This window comes from Macaca fascicularis, chromosome 17 (assembly GCF_037993035.2).
Source record: "Macaca fascicularis isolate 582-1 chromosome 17, T2T-MFA8v1.1".
Lineage (NCBI taxonomy): Eukaryota > Metazoa > Chordata > Mammalia > Primates > Cercopithecidae > Macaca > Macaca fascicularis.
Genome location: NC_088391.1, coordinates 86,937,770 through 86,957,780, shown reverse-complemented (window position 1 = coordinate 86,957,780; position 20,011 = coordinate 86,937,770). Strand labels below are relative to the sequence as shown.

At 35.2% G+C, this 20,011-nt stretch overlaps 1 protein-coding gene across 12 annotated transcripts in view; it reads left to right on the top strand.

Moving 5' to 3' along the window:
• UGGT2 (UDP-glucose glycoprotein glucosyltransferase 2) overlaps window positions 1-20,011 on the top strand; it is a 247,137-nt gene that overhangs the window by 18,342 nt on the left and 208,784 nt on the right. For all 12 annotated transcript variants that reach the window (XR_006693655.3, XR_012426465.1, XR_012426463.1 and 9 more), the window contains exons 3-5: window positions 5,686-5,816; window positions 6,293-6,405; window positions 15,795-15,969. Coding sequence is in view for 5 of the 12 variants with exons in the window: in XM_045377273.2 (XP_045233208.2) it covers window positions 5,686-5,816; window positions 6,293-6,405; window positions 15,795-15,969 (419 nt within the window). In the remaining 7 variants the exon portion in view is untranslated. The remainder of the gene's footprint in view (window positions 1-5,685; window positions 5,817-6,292; window positions 6,406-15,794; window positions 15,970-20,011) is intronic.

Below are 20,011 nucleotides of genomic sequence, written 5' to 3'. Positions count from 1 at the left end.
GATGTACACTATTAGGTGATAAGAGCTTTAATTGGGGTGTGCATAACATGAAAACACATAAAAGAGGAACCTAGTCAGTGTTTGAGAGAGAGCAAGACAGCATTTTCAGTGGTGAATGCTGGAGCTGAGTTTGAATGATGAGATTTAGTCAGGTAGTAGGGAGCACAAAACAAGTAGAAGAGACCGGGATGGAATGTGTGGAGGAACTCTCACCTAAAATCCTCAATATATCTGTCCCATATATGTTCTCAGTACATGCTTTTTGGCCTTATTCAGTACTATTTTTTATTGGAGAAGCAATCTTAAAAATTACTCCTGTAAATTTCGAATTCATTTTAAGTTACTTATATCAGCATATTTTCTACCTAAATGAAATGATATACCTGGACAATCTGGTGGCAGATCATTAACAAGTTGGAATATAAGCTCAGGAGTACCTAAACTCTACATCAAGCGTATATTGAAGGAGGTCAGGTGTTTTCAGGGTTGAACCTAAATTGTATTAAAGTAAGAATTACTGATGGGGCACAGTGGCTCACACCGGTAATCCCAGCACTTTGGAAGGCTGAGGTGGGCAGATCACTTGAGGCCAGGAGTTCGAGATCAGCCTGGTCAACACTGTGAAACCCCGTCTCTACTGAAAATACAAAAATTAGCTGGGCGTGGTGGTGCAGGCCTGTAATCCAGCTACTTGGGAGGCTGAGGCACAAAACTCACTTGAACCCTGGAGGTGTAGGCTGCAGTGAGCCGAGATCACACCTCTGGACTGTAGCCTGGGCAACAGAGTGAGACTCTGACTCAAAAAAAAAAAAAAAAATTACTAACTCTTAAAATGTAATTCTGTTGGCTTTATTTGTAATGGCAGAGTCTAATGCATGTGGTAATATTATTGCTGACCTTGTTAAGTGTGGAAAAGAATGGTACAAATGAGAAATATATTAATGAACAGATTTTACTGAATTTGTTTTCAAGATATCTTAGAGGAAACATTTAATAATCCTCTGTTACTTGTAATAATTTAGGTTGTTGAATCTCCATGAGACCTTCTAAATACTCTTTACTAAATAATAAGTCTTGGTGATCCACCCGCCTAAAAAAATTGTAAATATTGAACATTTAACTTTTTGAATTCAAGTACTAGTTTTATACCATTTAATGCAATCACTTCATATTATATGCCAGCAAATTAAGACTTTTTAAGTGTTGAATTGCCTGTTTAAAAAAATTTATGTGGTTCTGCCAGACTTATGTATTTATTGATGCTTCAAGATTCAACTGGCATATTAGTTAACCTACGTAGTTTTGTGAGGTGAGAAATGTCATTCAATATTTATCTGATTTCAAAATCTCTGTTTATTTTTACTTCTTCACATGCTGCTCAGCGTATAACAATGTCATTTTCAAAGTCCTTGAAGATTTTAGTGGTTTTTACACAAATAAAGCTGTTTTTGTATTTTATTAATGGAAGAAATTTTCAAAAAATGTTAAGACTTTCTAACGTAGTTACTTTTACCCAAGAACCAGATTTGGGGGAAGAATGTAATTGGAGTTTGGATGTGCCACATTTGAAATGCGTGTGAAATATCAAAATAGAAGTGTATCGATAAGCTGATATATGAGTAGAGATCTCGATTAAAAAAAAATTCTAGGATAAAGGGTAGGATTTCAGAGTGATCATGAAAAATGGTAATTTAAGTTATAGGGAGAAGGTACAGAATGAGAATAAAATAGTGCCCAATGGCAGAACCCTGAGAACAGCAATGTTTAAGGGAATCTGATAAGAAGAACAGCACACAATAGAGACTAAGGAAGACTACCTCTAGTGGTAGCTGAAATCCTGTAAAAATATGAGATCATGAAAACCAGGAGAATATTAAGTTGTAAGTGATTGATGTTATCAAATACTGCACCTACTACTTTTAACAATAGAGAAATTATTAGTGCCTTTGGTGAGAACCATTTCACTGGTATAGTAATCAAGACTTCAGTAAGTTAAGATGTGAGTAGAGCTTTATATATCTCTTTGTTATTTGGTCATCTAATTTCTGAGCTTCTTGTCAAATTGTCACAATCAGCAAATAACCCAGTCTCCACCCCCAAAATGTCCCCTTCCCGTAGAGCTACGTGCTGTTAAATCTTTTAAGACCTTTGACTATGAAGGGAATAAGATGAGTCAGTAGCTGGCTGTGGAAGCTGCTGTTTATTTTTTTTTTAATAAGAATGATTTTTGAATATTAGGTGCCGGTAGTCAAAAATTGAGTAAAAACTGAGGTTAAAGATAAAGGCAGAGAATATTGAAGGGGTATTTTTAGTTGGTGAGCATGGATTTAGTTATTTAACAAATCAGCCAACATAGCCCAATGCATCCATTTCATAATAGAGATGATCTTGCTTGTTATATCTAAATTATAAAAGTTTACTTTCTATAAACTCCTGAATCCTACATTCAGTATTACATAAGGGGCAACCTTGATGGTGACCTTGACAAAATTTGGTATCTGTTGTCAGGCACTACTCACATTTCTTTTGACTTTTCTCTGCTTTCATGGTTGACCAATCCTTTGACTGATGTAGTCATATTTTAGATGTTATTACATTAATTTTTATTTTCTTGCTGTCCTTGTAAGTATAATGTATTTTTAAGAATATTTTTTAAAATAATATTTATTTTCTATTTTGTTTTTACTGTTGAATGCGAATCTTATTTGCATTATTTTTTGATTCTTGGAGGAAAACTCACCGTTTCTCCCAAGTTCTGAGAAATCATCTATAGTTTGTTAAAGAAGTAAGAGTGAAAGAGCCAATGCTTATTCTCATATGTCAATTGTTTAAAGTTGCTGGATTAGGAAAATATTGTTTAGAATGAAGAAACTTATTTATAATATCTATTAAATATTAAAGAAATTTATTGAATGCCTATTTTGTGTGCCAGGTGTAGAAATGTACAGTTGAAAAACTATGATAGAAAAGATGCTTTCCTTCATGGTTTATAGCTTAATAAGAGGCACCAAATTTAAACAATTATACAAATACTTTTAAATGACTTTTTTTGTGAATTGATCTAGAGATGATATAGAGCTCACAATCAGACTTTATGCTGCAATTTCTCCAATTATTTCTTGGTTATATAAAGTTTGCTCTCTGGTTGATGCCTCATGAATAACTCTTGGAGAAATAGCCCTCGAGTTCTTCACGTACTTAATTGTTCATGTGTGAATTCTAAACTTCTGATTTTTAACTTTAGAGCCCCAGAGGTTTTTTTTTATTTTTGTTTTTTATTTAAACTAGAGAATGTTGCAATGCTGATCATTCTGTGTCTTTTTTTTGTTTTAGGGATGTAAGTTCATTACTCTTTTTAATTCTGGAAGGTTTTCTTGAATTATAGCTTTCTTTAATTATTCTCTTCCATTTACTTGATTTTTCTGCCTTAGGGTCTACAAATATACACATATTAATCTACTTTGCCTGACTTCTGTGTTTGTCATTTACTCTCAAGTCATTTTTCCCTTCTCTCCTTTTTATTTGTTTCACTTTTATCACTTTTCCTCTGTGTATTCTGTTTCTCCTGCTCTGTTTTCCATGGTGTCTGTTTACTCTTGTGCTCCTTCTAATTTAGTTTGTGTTTTCTAGTATTATTTTCTTTCTAGTTCTTATTTGTATTCTTTCAGAAAACTTCTCGTATCTCCCTCTTTTTTTGGTCATCTCATTTCTGAGCTTTTTGTCAAGAGCTGTGAAGGGGCTGGAATTTTTACCCTGTTTGCAAGCTAAAAACTTAGCTTGCCACAGTTTCAGGAATCAGATGGACAACATAAGATTCTTGGATCAGAGCTGAAAGACTATAACTGACCAGAGGAAATCTCCTGAGTGATTCATAGCTTCTTTATATCAGCCAGGACCTATCGAACTAAACTCTGAGACTTTTTATTGTCATCTTTGAAAGGATCTAATATTGGCAAGATGGACTATAGGAGGAATTTAGTCGTAAGATGCCACTGAGACATTGTTTGGGAGATATTTTTGAACTTATTTCCCTTGGCCTATAACCCTTTCTTCTTCTCTTCATTAATAGGCAGCAAAATTAAGATGACTCATTACCTGATTGACTGTACAGTTTTGTCAGAATGTCCATTGTTACTTCTCAAGCACTCTCCTCAAATGCTGTTAATTGGACCATAGGACTGGGCCTTTTATTCTCCAGAAATCCACGTATCTTGTCAGCATTCCATTTTGTTGTCAGATCTGTCAAGTACTGTGAAGGGTCTGAGATGTTACCCTATTTGCAAAGATGACAGATTAGTTTCATGGATGCTGACAGAAGACCTGAGACCCCTGATTCAGAGACAGAAGGCTTTATTTCATATAACAAAAGCAATAACCACAGTGTCCACATATTTGCACTGGTTGCCTGAGCCTCAGTTCCCAGACGACAACTTGGAGGGCCAGGTAACACCTGTATCCTGAATGGGTTGTGGTAAAGAGAGGAACTGAGGGTCAAGGACCCAGCACTTTTGGAGCAAATAGTAAACATTGTCACAATCAGCAAACAACTCAGTCTCCCAGCCAACCCCAAAATGTCTCCTTCCGGTCAGAACATCCTTTTCCTCCTCTCGGAAAGAGAGTATCTGGTGTTGCAACCTGGTTTAACCACATTCTTCTTGTTATCCCTCTCACATCAGATATCCACAGGGAACTGCTCTTCATCTACCCCAACTCTGTTCTTTTGTGGGAGAAATGTCCGTCACTTGATAACCCAGTGCCAGGACGTAGAGGAGAATACATTATCGGAGAATGTCTAGAGGCCAGCCTCTGTGGATGCCTGTACCGAATGGACTCCAGAGCTGCCCTATTAGTACCTTACCATCTCTGGCTGGCCCTGGAATGCATTACAGTTTTCTGACACAATGCAGTCGGTGATTATACCTAGAGAAGAGTAGAGAAAGGAAAGGGGCACAGATAGTTCTTCCCACCCCTGCTTATCCCCGTTAGTGCCACCAGGTCTTCTTCAGCTCTAAGCTGCACTTTTCTGCCTTCTCCCATTCAAGTGATCTCTGTCTCCCCAGGGGTGTTGGAGAATTTTAAATTAAATTCTAGGATCCCTCCTTCTCCTTTGTGTCTTTGAGATCTTTGAATAGGGTTTATAGTAGGCAACTTGTAGCTCAGGTTAGTTTGTTCAAGTTCCAGACAAGATGACATTTACTTTTGAAGACCTGGTTCAAATTTTGTCTCCTAAAAGTATTCTGGATACACTAATTATACTTGGCTATCGGCACTAAATCTCAGTAGAATTGATTCATACAGGTACTTTAAAATTCATTAACAATCATATTCTATAACTTTTCTGCTGTTCTTAATTTCCAACTTGTAGGTAGGACTTATATCTTATCCTTGTAATATAACCCCACAACTTTGGAGTAAGTTGGTCTGAAATGCTGGTGTTTCCAAATAGATTTTAATGGCAAGATTATTTTTACCTGGTCTCATGTTGATTACTTGGATATTACTGGAAGATCCAAAATGAAGTTGATTATAGAACTGAGATCTTGGTTTTTCCATTTTTCTCTAGCATTATCCATAACCAAACTTCAGGTATGATTATATGACATTAAGTTAGCTTTACAGTGGAAGATGTGCCAATGTGTAGTGTATAAAATACTAACATTATTTTCTTTTGACTTCTTTTTGTAGAATCAGATTATTCTTATTACAACTTAATCCTGAAGAAAGCTGGACAGTTTCTAGACAATTTACACATCAACCTCTTAAAGTTTGCTTTCTCTATAAGGGCATACTCCCCAGCTATTCAGATGTTTCAGCAGGTGTGTAAAAATATCCAAACTGTATTGGACAAAGAGGCATGCTAGCAATGTACATAGAGCTCTTTAATATGAACATCTTTAGTTCAAAATGATCTACAAGTTTATAGTTGGTTCCATAGCCTATCATTGATTATGTTATTATTGTTGTCATTTATTATAATGTAATTGAATATATTCTGTAATTTTTATAGTTATTTGGGATAAGGAAATTATGGGGACAAATCATTGAAATGAAGTATCATAAAAATTTTAATAGAATTTTTTCAATAACTTTGAAGCATGCCTTTCCTAGGATAAAGTTGATTTTATTAAAATATTTCTTAGATTCTGCATACATATAGATGTTTTTCACTTTAATTGGAGCAATGACTTAATAGTAGTTGATGAGTTACTTTAATCAAAGTAATGTGTGAGGGTTTTAAAATTGTTTTGTAATTATCAACTACTGTAGCTAAATATAATCTTTGAAATCTTAGATTGCAGCTGATGAGCCACCACCAGATGGTTGTAATGCATTTGTGGTTATCCATAAGAAGCACACCTGTAAAATTAATGAGATTAAAAAGCTGCTGAAGAAAGCTGCTTCAAGGTAAATTAATAATAGCCTATAATGAAAGAAGTGGTTATAAAGAGGACAGTTCAATAGCAGAAACTTCTTATAATAAAATTTTAATATTCTAAGACGTCGTATATTCAAGAATGTGATTTGTATTGAAAACCTTAATATGTCTGAGAATGTTTTGTCTTGATTAGCTTTTGATTTTGGCATATAAATTGTGCCAAAATAACATAAAATATATGAAATGTTTCATATAAGCATAACTTGTTTTTTGAAATAAACATGCAAAACTATGAATGTATTTGGTTTATATCTCTTTAAATATAAACTGAATATATACCTGGGGAATAAGAAAGTAATCAAAACAATAGATGCGGTTGCTTCCTATATACAAAACTTTTTATTTTTTTGCTTTTTTGAAAGTAATTAAGAAATGGCAAATCAGAAGTAAATTATTACTTTATTAGTGATTTTTTAGAGTAATACTGCCAGTATATTTTTATTGCCTGATTATAATTTAAAAATAAAGTAGTTTCATTAATTTTGAAAGAGCTCTATTAAACAGTAATATATATTTATGCATATTAATACTTCTCACTTGTTAAACCATTTCTAACGTTTTCTTATACTTGTATTGATTTTAATATACAAAAGGCTTCTATTTTTATGTAGCCGAATTTTCCTGTGAATGTGACTTCTATATTGTTTTTATACTAACAGTTTTTCCCGAACCTGATTGGAAGATTTTACTAATTATTTCTGTAGCTTTCTTAAAGTTTTTCCTTTTATTTTACATTAAACTTTTAATCTATCTGTAATTTATTTTCATCAAAAGGTAGAATCCAACCAGATTTTTTTCCTCAGGTAGCTAGTCAATTGTATTCATTATATTTATGTTATGGTCTATTTCGTAGCTCTTTGTTCTGCTCCATTATGTATTTCTTATAGTAGTGTCATACTGTTTTAATATTTGCTGCTTTATTATCCAGTTTCTGACAGGAGGATTTCTTCTTCATTGTGGCTCTTTTTCCTGCAGAATGCCTTAGCTCCTTGTGTTTGTTGATGTTTTTAAATTAACATTGGAATCCTTTTCCTCCCCAAGCTCCCGTTCCCCAAAAGCCTTGTTAGAATTATGTTAAAAGTATTGGTTAATTTAAGAAAAATTTACATCTGTGTTGTATTGAATCTCTTATCAGATAACATGGTATGTTTCTCTGTTCATACCTGCTTTTAAAACTTAAAGGCAGAAATAATTGCTTTATTTTATCAATTATTTTTTCATCGATTGAGATGGATACAAGGTTTTTCTCATTGGACATACTAATGTATTACAAAATACTTTGAAATATACCTTCTTTTCAGTTCTGAGGAAAACTACTGGTTATTAATGGTGTGAGATTATCTTAATTTGCTTTTGAATTAGATTGCTTTCATTTTGTTTTCATGTTTCTGCTTTAATAAATGAATAACTGTACATGTATTGAAATTATTTGACATCTTTAATTTTTATCAGTCATTGTACTTTCATATAGTGACTTAGGCAGCCATGTTATTCTTATTCTGAATGAGTTAATATAGGAATTATCTATTCCTTTATGGCATTATTAGACTCACTATAAAATTGTTAACACTAGTGTATATTTTTTCCTTTCCTAGTGCATCTTTTAAAGGAAATTTTGTAATGTTTAAAATTTATTGTCATTGATTTCTGATGTCAAATTTTAAAATTATAGAAACTAATGTACCTTGAAGGTTACAAAAGAAATTAACATCAAACTATTAGGAAAGTCAATCTGCCACGGGCCCTGTGAGTCCTTGCATGTTCTTTCTTGGTCTGACCAGCAAAAAATGCCAGGTCCTGACCACTCTTTACCTGGGCCATTTCTCAGGGTTGTATTTGCAGTGAGCACCCTTGAGGAATGAGGTAATGTTTGCCTTTGGGATTGGGGGCAGGGAGCAAGCATGTTTTATTGCTTACTATAAAACAGTGCTTCCCCAAGCCCAGTGTTCCTTAATGGAAACATATGCCAACTCTGTAGGATCCATCTAAGTCCGTATTTTGTCACCCCCCGTGGGACTTTGGGGGCAAGCATAATAATGCTTATACTGCTTGCTCTATGTCATGAGCAATAAAGTCGTTTGTCTTTGACCCAGGAGTCTTATGTCTTCTATCAGAACCCATAAAAGAATAAAAGGCTAACTTATTAGTTTGTAAGTCAGGTAAAATCATACCTTAGATTTTTGCAGTTCTTGATAGTTTTGGAGACTGCTATGGGTGGGATGTTGACTGACACATAGCTTCTGGAAGAGGAAGTTCCTAAGGGCCCATGGGTCAAGAAGAAAAAGGGTCAACACTTAACATTTCTTCCCACTGCCCGCCTCTTTCTCCCTGTGCTCTTGGTGGGTGATAGCAGTCTCCTGATTGTGTTGTAGTCCAATACATGTTCCTTGATCTGTGCTCCTAAGGAAAAGGCACTCAAATTTGTCTGATTTAATGGATTATTGTTTTGGCTCTGATTATATAACTGGTATTGGTATTTTACATGCTTACACTGTGAATGCTGTCAGTGTTTGTGAAGCCCAGAGGGAAACTCTCATTCAGAGACTACCACACATAGACACTCCCAGGTGGCCCAGCAGAAACAAAGAATCAATCCCAGGAAGAGAAAGGACAATCACAACTTTATATAGACTTCATAGCTGCTGGACCACCCAGAGAGACTGTTTCCAAGTACAATGGTGCCACCTGCCTGACTCAGCCACTTAGTACACACCCCTTTTTAAAATGAGCAGTTCTTAAGCTGCTGCTAAGCTCTTGTTGAAACTGAACGCCTGACCCATGGAGGCCTTGTGACTCTACCATATGACATTTACATTTTCACGTAGTTCAACTAGGAGTCAGTGTCTGGCAAGGTGAAAGGGACCCAACAAGCCTCTCTGCTCAAATGGAAATTATATATTCAAAAGCACAGCTTCTTGGCCCTAGCATGATACCAGGTATATGTGAAAAAGTGGCAGCTGCTCTTTTGGGAGTGAACCCATTTCACTACCTGAAGTAAGGTCACTGGCTCAAAAGGGCCCTCAATTCACAGTGGTTTCCCTAAATGCCTGGGCCAGGCTGCTGGTATGTTTAACTAAGTTAACAGCTGGTGGGATCTTTGGACTGCCTCTGCTACCATTCCACCAGGCATCAGCCTTGTAAAACCAAAAGCCGAAGTGGTCACTCTACTCAGTGGGCAGAACTCAAGGCCGTCATCCTCTCCCTGAACAAAATCTGACCCCTTGATGAAATATAATACATTTATACTGACTCTTCTGCTGTTGCCAATGGCCTACCTGTCTGGTCTGCCACTTGGAAGACTACAGATGGGCAGATTAAAAATAGCACTCCTTGGGGCTTACACACTGCAAAAGTAATTTACACTTGCCCATCTGACAGTCTGGTGTACTCCTATAGATGTACATATTATAAACCCATTCCCTGATAAGTGTGAATAGAGACAAGCTGACTATGCCAAGACTGTGTGAAGCCCTGACTGCTCTTTACCATGGCCTTTTCTCAGGGTGTTTTCAGTAAGTGACTTTGAGGGATAAGTTAATGTTTCCCCATGGGACAAAGGACAGCTTACTTACTGCTTGTTATTAAATGATGGGTTTCCCACACTCAGTGTTCGTTAGATGTGATCCATACCCACTGCCTGTGTAGAATTCTTGTGGGTCCATCTTCTCCCTATGGGATGTGGGGCCATGGGGAACCCATGTAAACATACTAATGCTCATGTTGCTTGCTGTGCCACAAGTATCAAGTTCTTTGTTTCTGACTGAGAAGTTTCTGTCTGTTGCCATAATCCATGAAACAGTAAAAAGCTAACTTACTGGCTTGTAAGTAGGGTAAAACAATTCTGCAGCCTTACAGAAACATTCTCCCCGCCTCTCTCTGTATACAGGGTAAAGTTAATAATTTTTTTTTTCCTTTTGTGAACTTTAGGCATATACTCTTGGGTTTGTGACCTCTTATCAACATTGGTCAATGGTTTTTTCTTATTTAAGCATATAATTTGTTTTTACATAGGTTATTTATAGTAATACAAATATTTTAATTTTTTCCTCTCTGTAGGTATGTTTCTCCTTCCTAGATTTTCTTTAGTTTTCATTTTCTTTCAGTTTTTCCAGATTAGGTTTTTATCTTTTTCTAAAGAAATGACTGATAAATTTATTCTGCTTTTTAATTCTAACCTAATACGTTTTGCATTTATGTATTTTCTTCTGTCTGTGGTTGAGCTACACACTTGGTTTGTTTTTCTTTTTTTCAATTATAATATATTTAGGTCATCAAAGTTGCCTTTCTTTACTATGTGGTATTCTCATTGTCCCAATTTCTTAAAATTCTTCTTAATGGTAGTTTTATTTACTTGTTGAAAAGGGAGTACTGGGAGAAAGTTATACTCGTTTAGGGTGGTAATGATTGCTGTCACTTTCCTCCAGATATATAGCTCATATTTTATTTTGTTTTAATTTATTTTATTTTTCTGAGACAGAGTCTCGCTCTAGTGCCCAGGCTAGAGTGCAGTGGTACAGTCTCACTGCAACCTCTGCTTCCCAGGTTTGAGTTGTACTTCTGCCTCAGCCTCCTGAGTAGATGGGACTACAGGTGCAAACCACCATGCTCAGCTGATTTTTTGTATTTTTTGTAGAGACGGGGCCTTGCTGTGTTGCCCAGGCTGGACTCAAACTCCTGAGCTCAAGCAATCTGCCTGCCTCTGTCTCCCAGAGTGCTGGGATTACTGGCATGAGCTACCACTCTTGGCCTTCATTCACATTTTAATATTGTATCTATAAAGTTTCGGGGCAGATCCAGACCATAGATATTTTTGAACCATGGAGGTATGGGAGAGATGAAGAATCAGTTTACTCTTCTTTTTTTACTAGCACGTTCTTGTTTTAAGTGGTAAGGTTGACTGTCAGTTATGATTCTAAGTTGAACAGCATAGGTTTTATAGTAAGTAAACTTTACTCCCAATTTGTGATATAAAGTTATTGTTAGTTTGCAACTTCATTAAGAATTTTTCTCTTTCTGTGTCTTTGTAAATATTTTTGGAGATACTGTAAAATTTAATGTCAGGGACTGCTCTCCAAATGCCACTTCAAATCAATATGACTGTCTTTTTTGTGGCTTTAAACTTTTGTCCCAAATGGAAAGCTGTATGTTTAAAGTTAAAAAAAAATCCTATATGGTCATTATAAAAGAGTTCAAATACTTTAGAAAAATGAAAGTGGAAAGGGAAAATGGCCCATAATTCTGCTAACAGTTTAATATATATTATTTTTTAATGCATATATTTATATACAGATATATTTTTAAAAACATTTATTGTACTATAAAGGGTATCTTAGATCCTTCTCCCATTAAGTTATGTGTTCTTACATGTAAATAAATAAAATTACTGGTATGTACCAATTTTATGTGTTAGGCTGTTTTTGTGTTACTATAAGGAAATACCTGAGGCTGGGTAATTTATTAAAAAAAGAGGTTTAGTTGGTTCATGGCTCTGCAAGCTGTACAAGCATAGCGCTAACATCTGCTTGGCTTCTGGTGAGTGCCTCAGGAACCTTACAGCCATGATGGAAGGTGAAGCTGGAACAGGCATGTCACATAGTGAGAGCAGAAGCAAGAGAGTAAGGGAGGCCCCTGCGAATTGCATTTCAACATGAGATTTGGGGGGGACAAATACCCAAACCATATCATTCTATTCCTAGTCCCCAAAATCTTATGTCCTTCTCACATTGGAAATTACAATAATTTCTTCCCCTTGTCTTAACTCATTCTGACATCAAGTCCAATGTCCTCAGTGCCATCTGAGACTCAGCTGCTTCCACTTATAAGCCTGTAAAATCAAAACAAGTTATTTACTTCCGAGATACAGAGATGGTGCAGGCATTGGGTAAACATTCCTGTTACCAAAGGGAGAAATTGGCCAAAAGAAAAGGGTAACAGGCCCCATGCAAGTCTGAAACACAGTAAGGCAGGCACTAAATCTTAAAGCTGTCATGTAATCCTTGACTCCATGTCCCACATCCTGACGTACATCCTGGTGGGCTCCCTAGGCCTTGGGCAGCTCCAGCCCTCTAACTTTGCAGGATGCAATCCATGTGGCTGCTGTCATGGGTTGGGGTTGAGTACCTCTGGGTTTTCCAGGCAGAGTTTGCAAGCTACTGGTGAATCTACCATCCTTGGGTCTGAAGGGTTGCAGCCCCCCCTCCACTAGCTTCACTAGGCAGTATCCAGGTGGGGACTCTGTGTGGGGGTTCTAACCCCACATTTCCTCTATGCACTGCCCTAGTAGAATATCTGTGGGGGCCTGGCCTGTGTAGCAGGCTCCTGCCTGGGCACTAGGCTTTTCCATACATCCTCTTAAATCTAGGTGGAGGCCTCCAAACCTCCTTCATGCTTGCCTTCTGAGCATCTGCAGACGTGAGACCATCTATAAACTGCCAGGGCTTATGGCTTGTGCCCTCTGGAGCTGTGATGTGAGCTTTACCTCCACCCCTTTGAGCTGAGGGTGGAACTGGAGCAGCTGGATGCAAGTTGCAGCCTGCTGGCATGGCACAGGGCAGTGAGCATTCTTTCCTTTTAGGCATCAGGGCGTATGAGGAGAGGGGCTGCCTCATATAGCTCTGAAATACCTTCCAGGCCTTTTCTTCACTGTCTTGGCTGTCAGCTCCTGGCTCCCTTTTAGTCACACAAATCTCTCTAGCAAGTGGTTGCCCAATAGCCCATTTAGATTCTTCCCCTGAAAATGGGCTTTTTCTTTTCTGGCTAGGGCTGCGAAATTTTCAAACTTATGTTCTGTTTCCCTCTTAAATATGAATTCCAACTTAAAGCCATTTCTTTGTTCCTGCCTCTGAGCATACATTGTTAGAAGCAACCAGGCAACTTCTTGAACACTTTGATGCTTTGAAATTTCTTCCACCAAATATCTTAAGTCACCCTTTAAGTTCAAACTTCCACAGATCCCTAGGGCAGAAGCACAATGCAGCCAAGTTATTTGCTGAGGCATAACAAGGGTGACCTTTACTCCAGTTCCCAAAAACTTGACCTGCCATGTAGTAGATGCTGAAAAATATTGAGTGAATGATACCATAATGAAATGAATAAATAAGTTTGATTATTCCACTCCTTGGGGTAGATATATAGGTAGTTTACACTAAACAATATATAATTGAACTTCCTTGTACATACATCTTTGCACCGTTACCTTGATTATTTTCTTAAATTTCTGGAACTGAAATCTCTAGGTAAGTACATGTATATTAAAATGTATACTCCAGAATTGTCTTCTGGTTTTACACTCTACTTCTAAAATTTTTACCAATGCTAATTTGTATTAATTCTCTTTAACACCTTAGTCAATTCAGTAAATGAAAATTGCTACTTTTAAATATAATTATTTAATTTTTAAAGATTGTTTTCCTCTTATCCAGCCATCCTCTGTAAGTATAATTTTTCTACCTATGATATATCCGAGCCGTTCCTGAATTAATCATAAAAGAAAAATTTGAAAATTATGTTGTCTATAGGTACAGGAACGAAGGTGCTGTTGATCACAGACTCAGCAAATGGTAGAGAGCCCTTACCTTTGTGTGTAAAGTCTCTTCCGTTTCCTCTAATTTTTCCTTTTATATTCAACCTCAAGATTTATATGCTAGCATAGTTTTATTGGCAGCCTTTCTAGTTTTCAACAGTAGTCAATTCTTTGAAGGAATAATTTCTCAGACTTACATTAAAATTTAAGATTCCTTATATAAATTACTAAATGTACTTCTGTGATACTGATTTGATAAAAATCAGATTTATAAAATGATAATCCTGCTGCTATATAAGTGACATTTGAGTTCCAAGGTTTCAGTTAAAATTTATGAGAATAATTTTAATACTTGCGTGCAAGAATCTCTTTCACTTCTCTTTTCAAATGTGAAGTATGATTTTGTATCCTTTTAGCATTTATTAATAGCATCTCATGAAGAAAGAGCAAATTCAATGTCTCTTGTTTTGCACATTCATGTCTCTTCATCTGTTACAGAGAAGATCAGTAATGAAGTGAAATTCTATTTGGGGCTAAGATTCTATTGATTTTATACTTCAACTATCTAAACATTGACAGTAGTATTTTAAAAATCACATCTTGAATAGCAGTAATCAAATTAAAGTAGATAAATGTGTGAATATTTTATACTTGAATGAAAAGTTTATTTAAAAAGTGGAAGGGTATACATACTGTACAAGCCAAACTATAAACTAATATAGGATGCTTGAATTATATAATTTTCTAGACTTTTAATAACATTTCTATATTGATGTTGAGTAATATCACAAATTCTAAGCCAAATAACTGTGGAAATCTCTCAAATTATTCTGTTAGTCAATAAGATTGAATGCTTGAATGATTTTGATTTAGAATATGTTGAGTCAGTAAGTAGTTAAGCTAGAATTGAATCAAATTCTGCCTGATGTCAAAACCCAGCTTTTTTTTCCACCAACATGCTGTAGGAATGTTACTCATACCCTTTTTTCTTCTGTCCTTAACATCTGTTATCCAAAGGTAGTAACTGACTGAAAGATTGTAGAGATCAGAATTCACTAAATACAAGGTTATTTCTCAACATCCTTGTTACTCTGAACTTCCTTATCTCTTGGTTTGCTTTCTACCTGTATAAATTGCCAAAACATATGGGCTTTGGAATTCCATAAACAGGAGTTGAAATTCTGGCTTTCCGTTTGATCTTTTCCGGAATAGTTAACTTATCTGAACCTCAGAAACTTAAAAGTTTCAGTGATGGTAGCTGTCTTAATTTTTTTGTGAAATAGAATTTACTAATAAGTATAAAGAACCTAGCACGGTGCCTGGCAAATAAGAAATCAGTTAAAGTCTGTTTCTTGTAATAGTGCTAGACCATAAGAGTCCTGGTTTCTTTGCTTATACTTGGGGATTTGATGAGTACTTGTTCATAATAAGTACGGATAATCTTTGAATAAGGTAGTACTTTTGCTTTGTTCCTTGAATATTTGTACCTTGTTTTCAGGAAATACAAGCTGTAATGAAAAATTATAACCTTCTAATAGAATAAAATATAAATTTTATTTCACTGAAAATTGTGTTGCCATTATATGTTATTGCTTAAAGATAATAAACCTTGTTGGGAAATAAAGTATTTTTAATATTAGATTTGGGTTAACCAAATTCTTTATTTCTTTTCTGTCATTTAGTTCAAGTTGTGTGTACAAAGTCATCACAGGAAATTTAAATTCTTTTTCTGTGATTATGTATATTATGAATTGTTTGATAAGCAGCAGTTATACAGAATTGATATGCCATCGACTTTCAATTCTTTCAAAACTTTGTGTTTTGCTTTTATCTTAGGACTAGACCTTATCTATTTAAAGGAGATCATAAATTTCCCACAAACAAAGAGAACTTACCAGTGGTGATTCTCTATGCCGAAATGGGTACTAGAACATTTAGTGCATTTCACAAAGTATTGTCTGCAAAAGCTCGAAATGAGGAAATTCTGTATGTTCTTCGCCATTATATTCAGGTATGTGCTTGTTTTTTCCAAGGTTACTTTTGGCTGTAGAAAAAAACAATTATTATGATAATTTTCTTACTAGATTTAAATAGTAATTTTCACCAGAATAGTTATCTTGTTTTAACTTAACAAATATGACTTTCGTGTGGGAAAATATGTTGGGATTCTGTCTCTTCTGGGGGTATGATGTCTATAACTCTTTGCCTTATATCTGGCACAAATTTAAAACTTGGATAAAAAACAAAAACATACTTCAATAATGTGTATAATATTTGCTAAGAATTTGCAATGAAGAAATCTAATTTACTCAGTATACTGATAATATATACAGTATTAGATCAAAGTACAAAGCATGGTGTTGGAGTACTGTTAACTCTTTCTTTTGAGACCTGACTACTTTTCATTCAGGCATCTGGTATGTGCTGTATTGTTCCCCATTCTGTTAGCTTCCCATTGCTATGACACTATCACATTTTTCTGTTTTAATGATTTCATAGCACTTACTACTATATCTCAAGTTTAACACTTTCAGCACACATACATGCACACACACACACACACACACACACACGTGCGTATGAATACAATGGCCATTAGAGGAAGGACTTCGCCTTTTTACTACTGTCTTCCCAACATGGAGTACTTTAATTTGCATTTCCCAAATTAAGATTTATATACTAATATCTAATGTAATTAAAACCTTACGAATATATTTGTAAATTGCCTGTCCATAGCCTTTGCCTATTTTTGAATTGGATTCTTTTTTTTTCTCATTGGTTTTTAGGTGTTTTTAATATATTTTGAATACTAGTCTTCCATACTTTGCAACATCTTCTCCTAATGCATTTCTGGTCTGGTATTTTTTAAAAAATTGTTTATGACATCTTTTACAAATATTACTTGTGATATAGTCAGATTTACTCAACTTTACCTTAATGATTTCCTTTATTGATGTTATAAGGACATTCTCTTGTAAGCTGAAGTTCTATTTTTTGTTTTGGTTTTTAATCCATCTGGAATTTATTTGAATATACTATGGGGTAGAGATATAATTCTGTTTTTTTCCATATGGAAAATTATTGGTCTTCACATACTTCATTGAACAGTCAAGTCTTTATTCTACTCCATCATATGCCAAATTTTTATATAGACATGTATATATTTTTAGACTTTCCATTCTGTTGCAGTGATATGTATGTCTATTCTACACAAATATAACATTTTAATTGATGTAGTTTAAAATATATTTTGATATCTGGTAGTACAGCTCTGCTTCTTAGTTTTTGTTTTTCTAAATACCTTGACTGTTCTTGCATGATATGTAGCCATGTTAATTTTAGAATTAGTTGGCCAGGTTCCATGAAACATGTTGTTGGGATTTCATATGGGAATGAATTGGACCTTTCTGATTAATTTTGAAGAGACTTTTTCTTCATATATATTGAGCTTTGTCTTCTATGAACATATTTTTATTTCACAATCTAGTCAGATGTCTTTTTGAAAAGTATCATCTGTGATGTACAATGTTGGTTTTCAACAATCACACAGAGTCATCTGTCAGTCACCTTAGTACCATCACATTCACATACAGATTCTTGTAGGAACATATGTTTTCAATTTACTTGGATAAATGCCTGGAAGTTCTATTGCTGAGTTGTATGGTAAGTCAATGTTTAACTTCATAATAAACTATAGCAAACTGTCTCTCAAAGTGACTGTACAATTTTTCATTCCCCTTAGCCAGGAAAGATAATTTCGCTGCTCTAAATCCTAACCACCATTTGTTAATGTCAGTTTTTTTATTATAGCTGTTCTAGGTACACAGTGGTATCTCACTGTGGTTTTAATTTGCATTTCTCTAATGACTAATGAAGGTGTCTGACTTTTCATAAGTTTCTTTTTGGTGAACTTTTTTTGTTGAGTTTTCAGAGTTCTTTATATGTTATAGATATAAGTCCTTTATGAGAGACATGATTTACAATCATATTCTACGAGTTTGTGAATTACCTTGTCATTCTCTTAATGTGTTTTGCAGAGGAAGAGTTTTTAATTTTGATTAAGTCCAGTTCATCATCTTTTTTTTATAGATTATATTTTTCATATTATACCTAAAAACTCATCACCAATCTCAAGGTCATGCAGATTTTATTCTAGGCATTTTATAGTTTTATGTTTACACATAGGTTTATGATCCATTTGAGTTAAGATTTGTACAACTTGTGAGATAGATGTTGAGATTTATTTTTCTGCATATGGATATCCAGTTGTTCCAACGTTTGTTTAAAAGACTATCCTCCTCCATTGAGTTTCGTTTATCCACTTGTAAAATATAAATGACCCTATTTGTATGGGTCTATTTCTGGCTTTGCTTTTCTGTGCTATTAATCTATCTGTCTCTCCTAACATCAATACTACACTGCTTGATTACTCTAGCTTTATAGCCTTGAGATCAGGTTGTGTTAGTCTTCCAGCTTTGTTACTCTTTTTCAGAATTGTTTTAGCTAATCTAATTCCTTTGTCTCTTCCTGTGAACTTTCAAATCAGCTTGTCTGTATCTACAAAAAACCTTGCTGGCATTTTGATTGAGATTACAATCAACATATAAATTAAATTTGTGAGAGAACATCTTAAAAATATTCAGTCTTCCAGTTGATGAAAATTATATTTCTTGATTTATTTAGACAGCCTTTGATTTCTTTCATCAGTGTTTTTCTTCTTTTTCAACCTACATGCCATTTATCTTTTTTAACCTTAATGATTAGGACTTCTAGTCAATGTTGAATGGGAAGTGGTGAGGGATGATATCCTTGCCTTTTTCCTGATTTGGGGAGAAAGCGTTTGGTCCTCCACTGTTAACTATTATATTAGAGGCAGGGTTTATTTTTAATTTTTTAAGTTCTGGGATACATGTGCAGGATGTGCAGGTTTGTTACATAGGCAAATGTGTGCCGTGGTGGTTTGCTGCACCTATCAACCTATCACCTAGGAATTAAGCCCAGCATGCACTGTGTAGTATTTTATGGTGCATGTGTACCACATTTTCTTTATCCAGTTTACTGTTGATGGGCATTCAGGTTGATTTCCATGTCTTTGCTTTGTGAAAAGTGTTGCAGTGAACATATGCATGCATGTGTGTTTATGGTGGAGCAATTTATATTCTTTTGGGTATATACCCAGTAATGGGATTGCTGGATCGAATGGTAGTTCTATTTCAGGTTCTTTGAGGATTGCCATACTACTTTAAATGAACTGGTTTACAGTACCACCGGCAGTGTATGTGCATTCACTATTTTCTGCAGCCTCACCAGAATCTGTTATTTTTTGACTTTTTAATAGTAGCCATTCTGACTGATACAAGGTGGTATCTCATTGCGGTTTTGATTTGCATTTCTCTAATGATTAGTAATATTGAGCATATTTTCATATGTTTTTTGGCCACAGCATATGTCTTCTTTTGAAAAGTGTTCATGTCCTTTGCTCACTTTATTTATTTATTTATTTATTTATTTATTTATTTATTTATTTATTTTAGACAGAGTGTTGCTCTTTCACCAGGCTGGAGTGCAGTGGCGTGATCTCAGCTCACTGCAACCTCTGCCTCCTGGGTTCAAGCAATTCTCCTGCCTCAGCCTCCCAAGTAGCTGGGATTATGGGCATCCACCAACATACCCAGCTGCTTTTTGTATTTTTAGTGGAGATGGGATTTCACCATTTTGATCAGGATGGTCTCAATCTCTTGACCTCATGATCCACCCACCTCAGCCTCCCAAAGTGCTGGGATTATAGGCGTGAGCCACTGCGCCCAGCCTTTGCTCACTTTTTAATGAGGCCATTTATTTTTTGCTTGTAAATTTAAGTTCCTTGTAGATTCTGGATTTTAAACCTTTGTCAGAAACATAGTTTGCAAATATTTTCTCCCATTATGTAGGTTGCCTGTTTACTCTGTTGATAATTTCGTTTGCTGTGCAGAAGCTCTTTAGTTTAATTAGGTCCCATTTTTCAATTTTTGTTTTTGTTGCAATTGCTTTTGGTGTCTTCGTCATGAAATCTT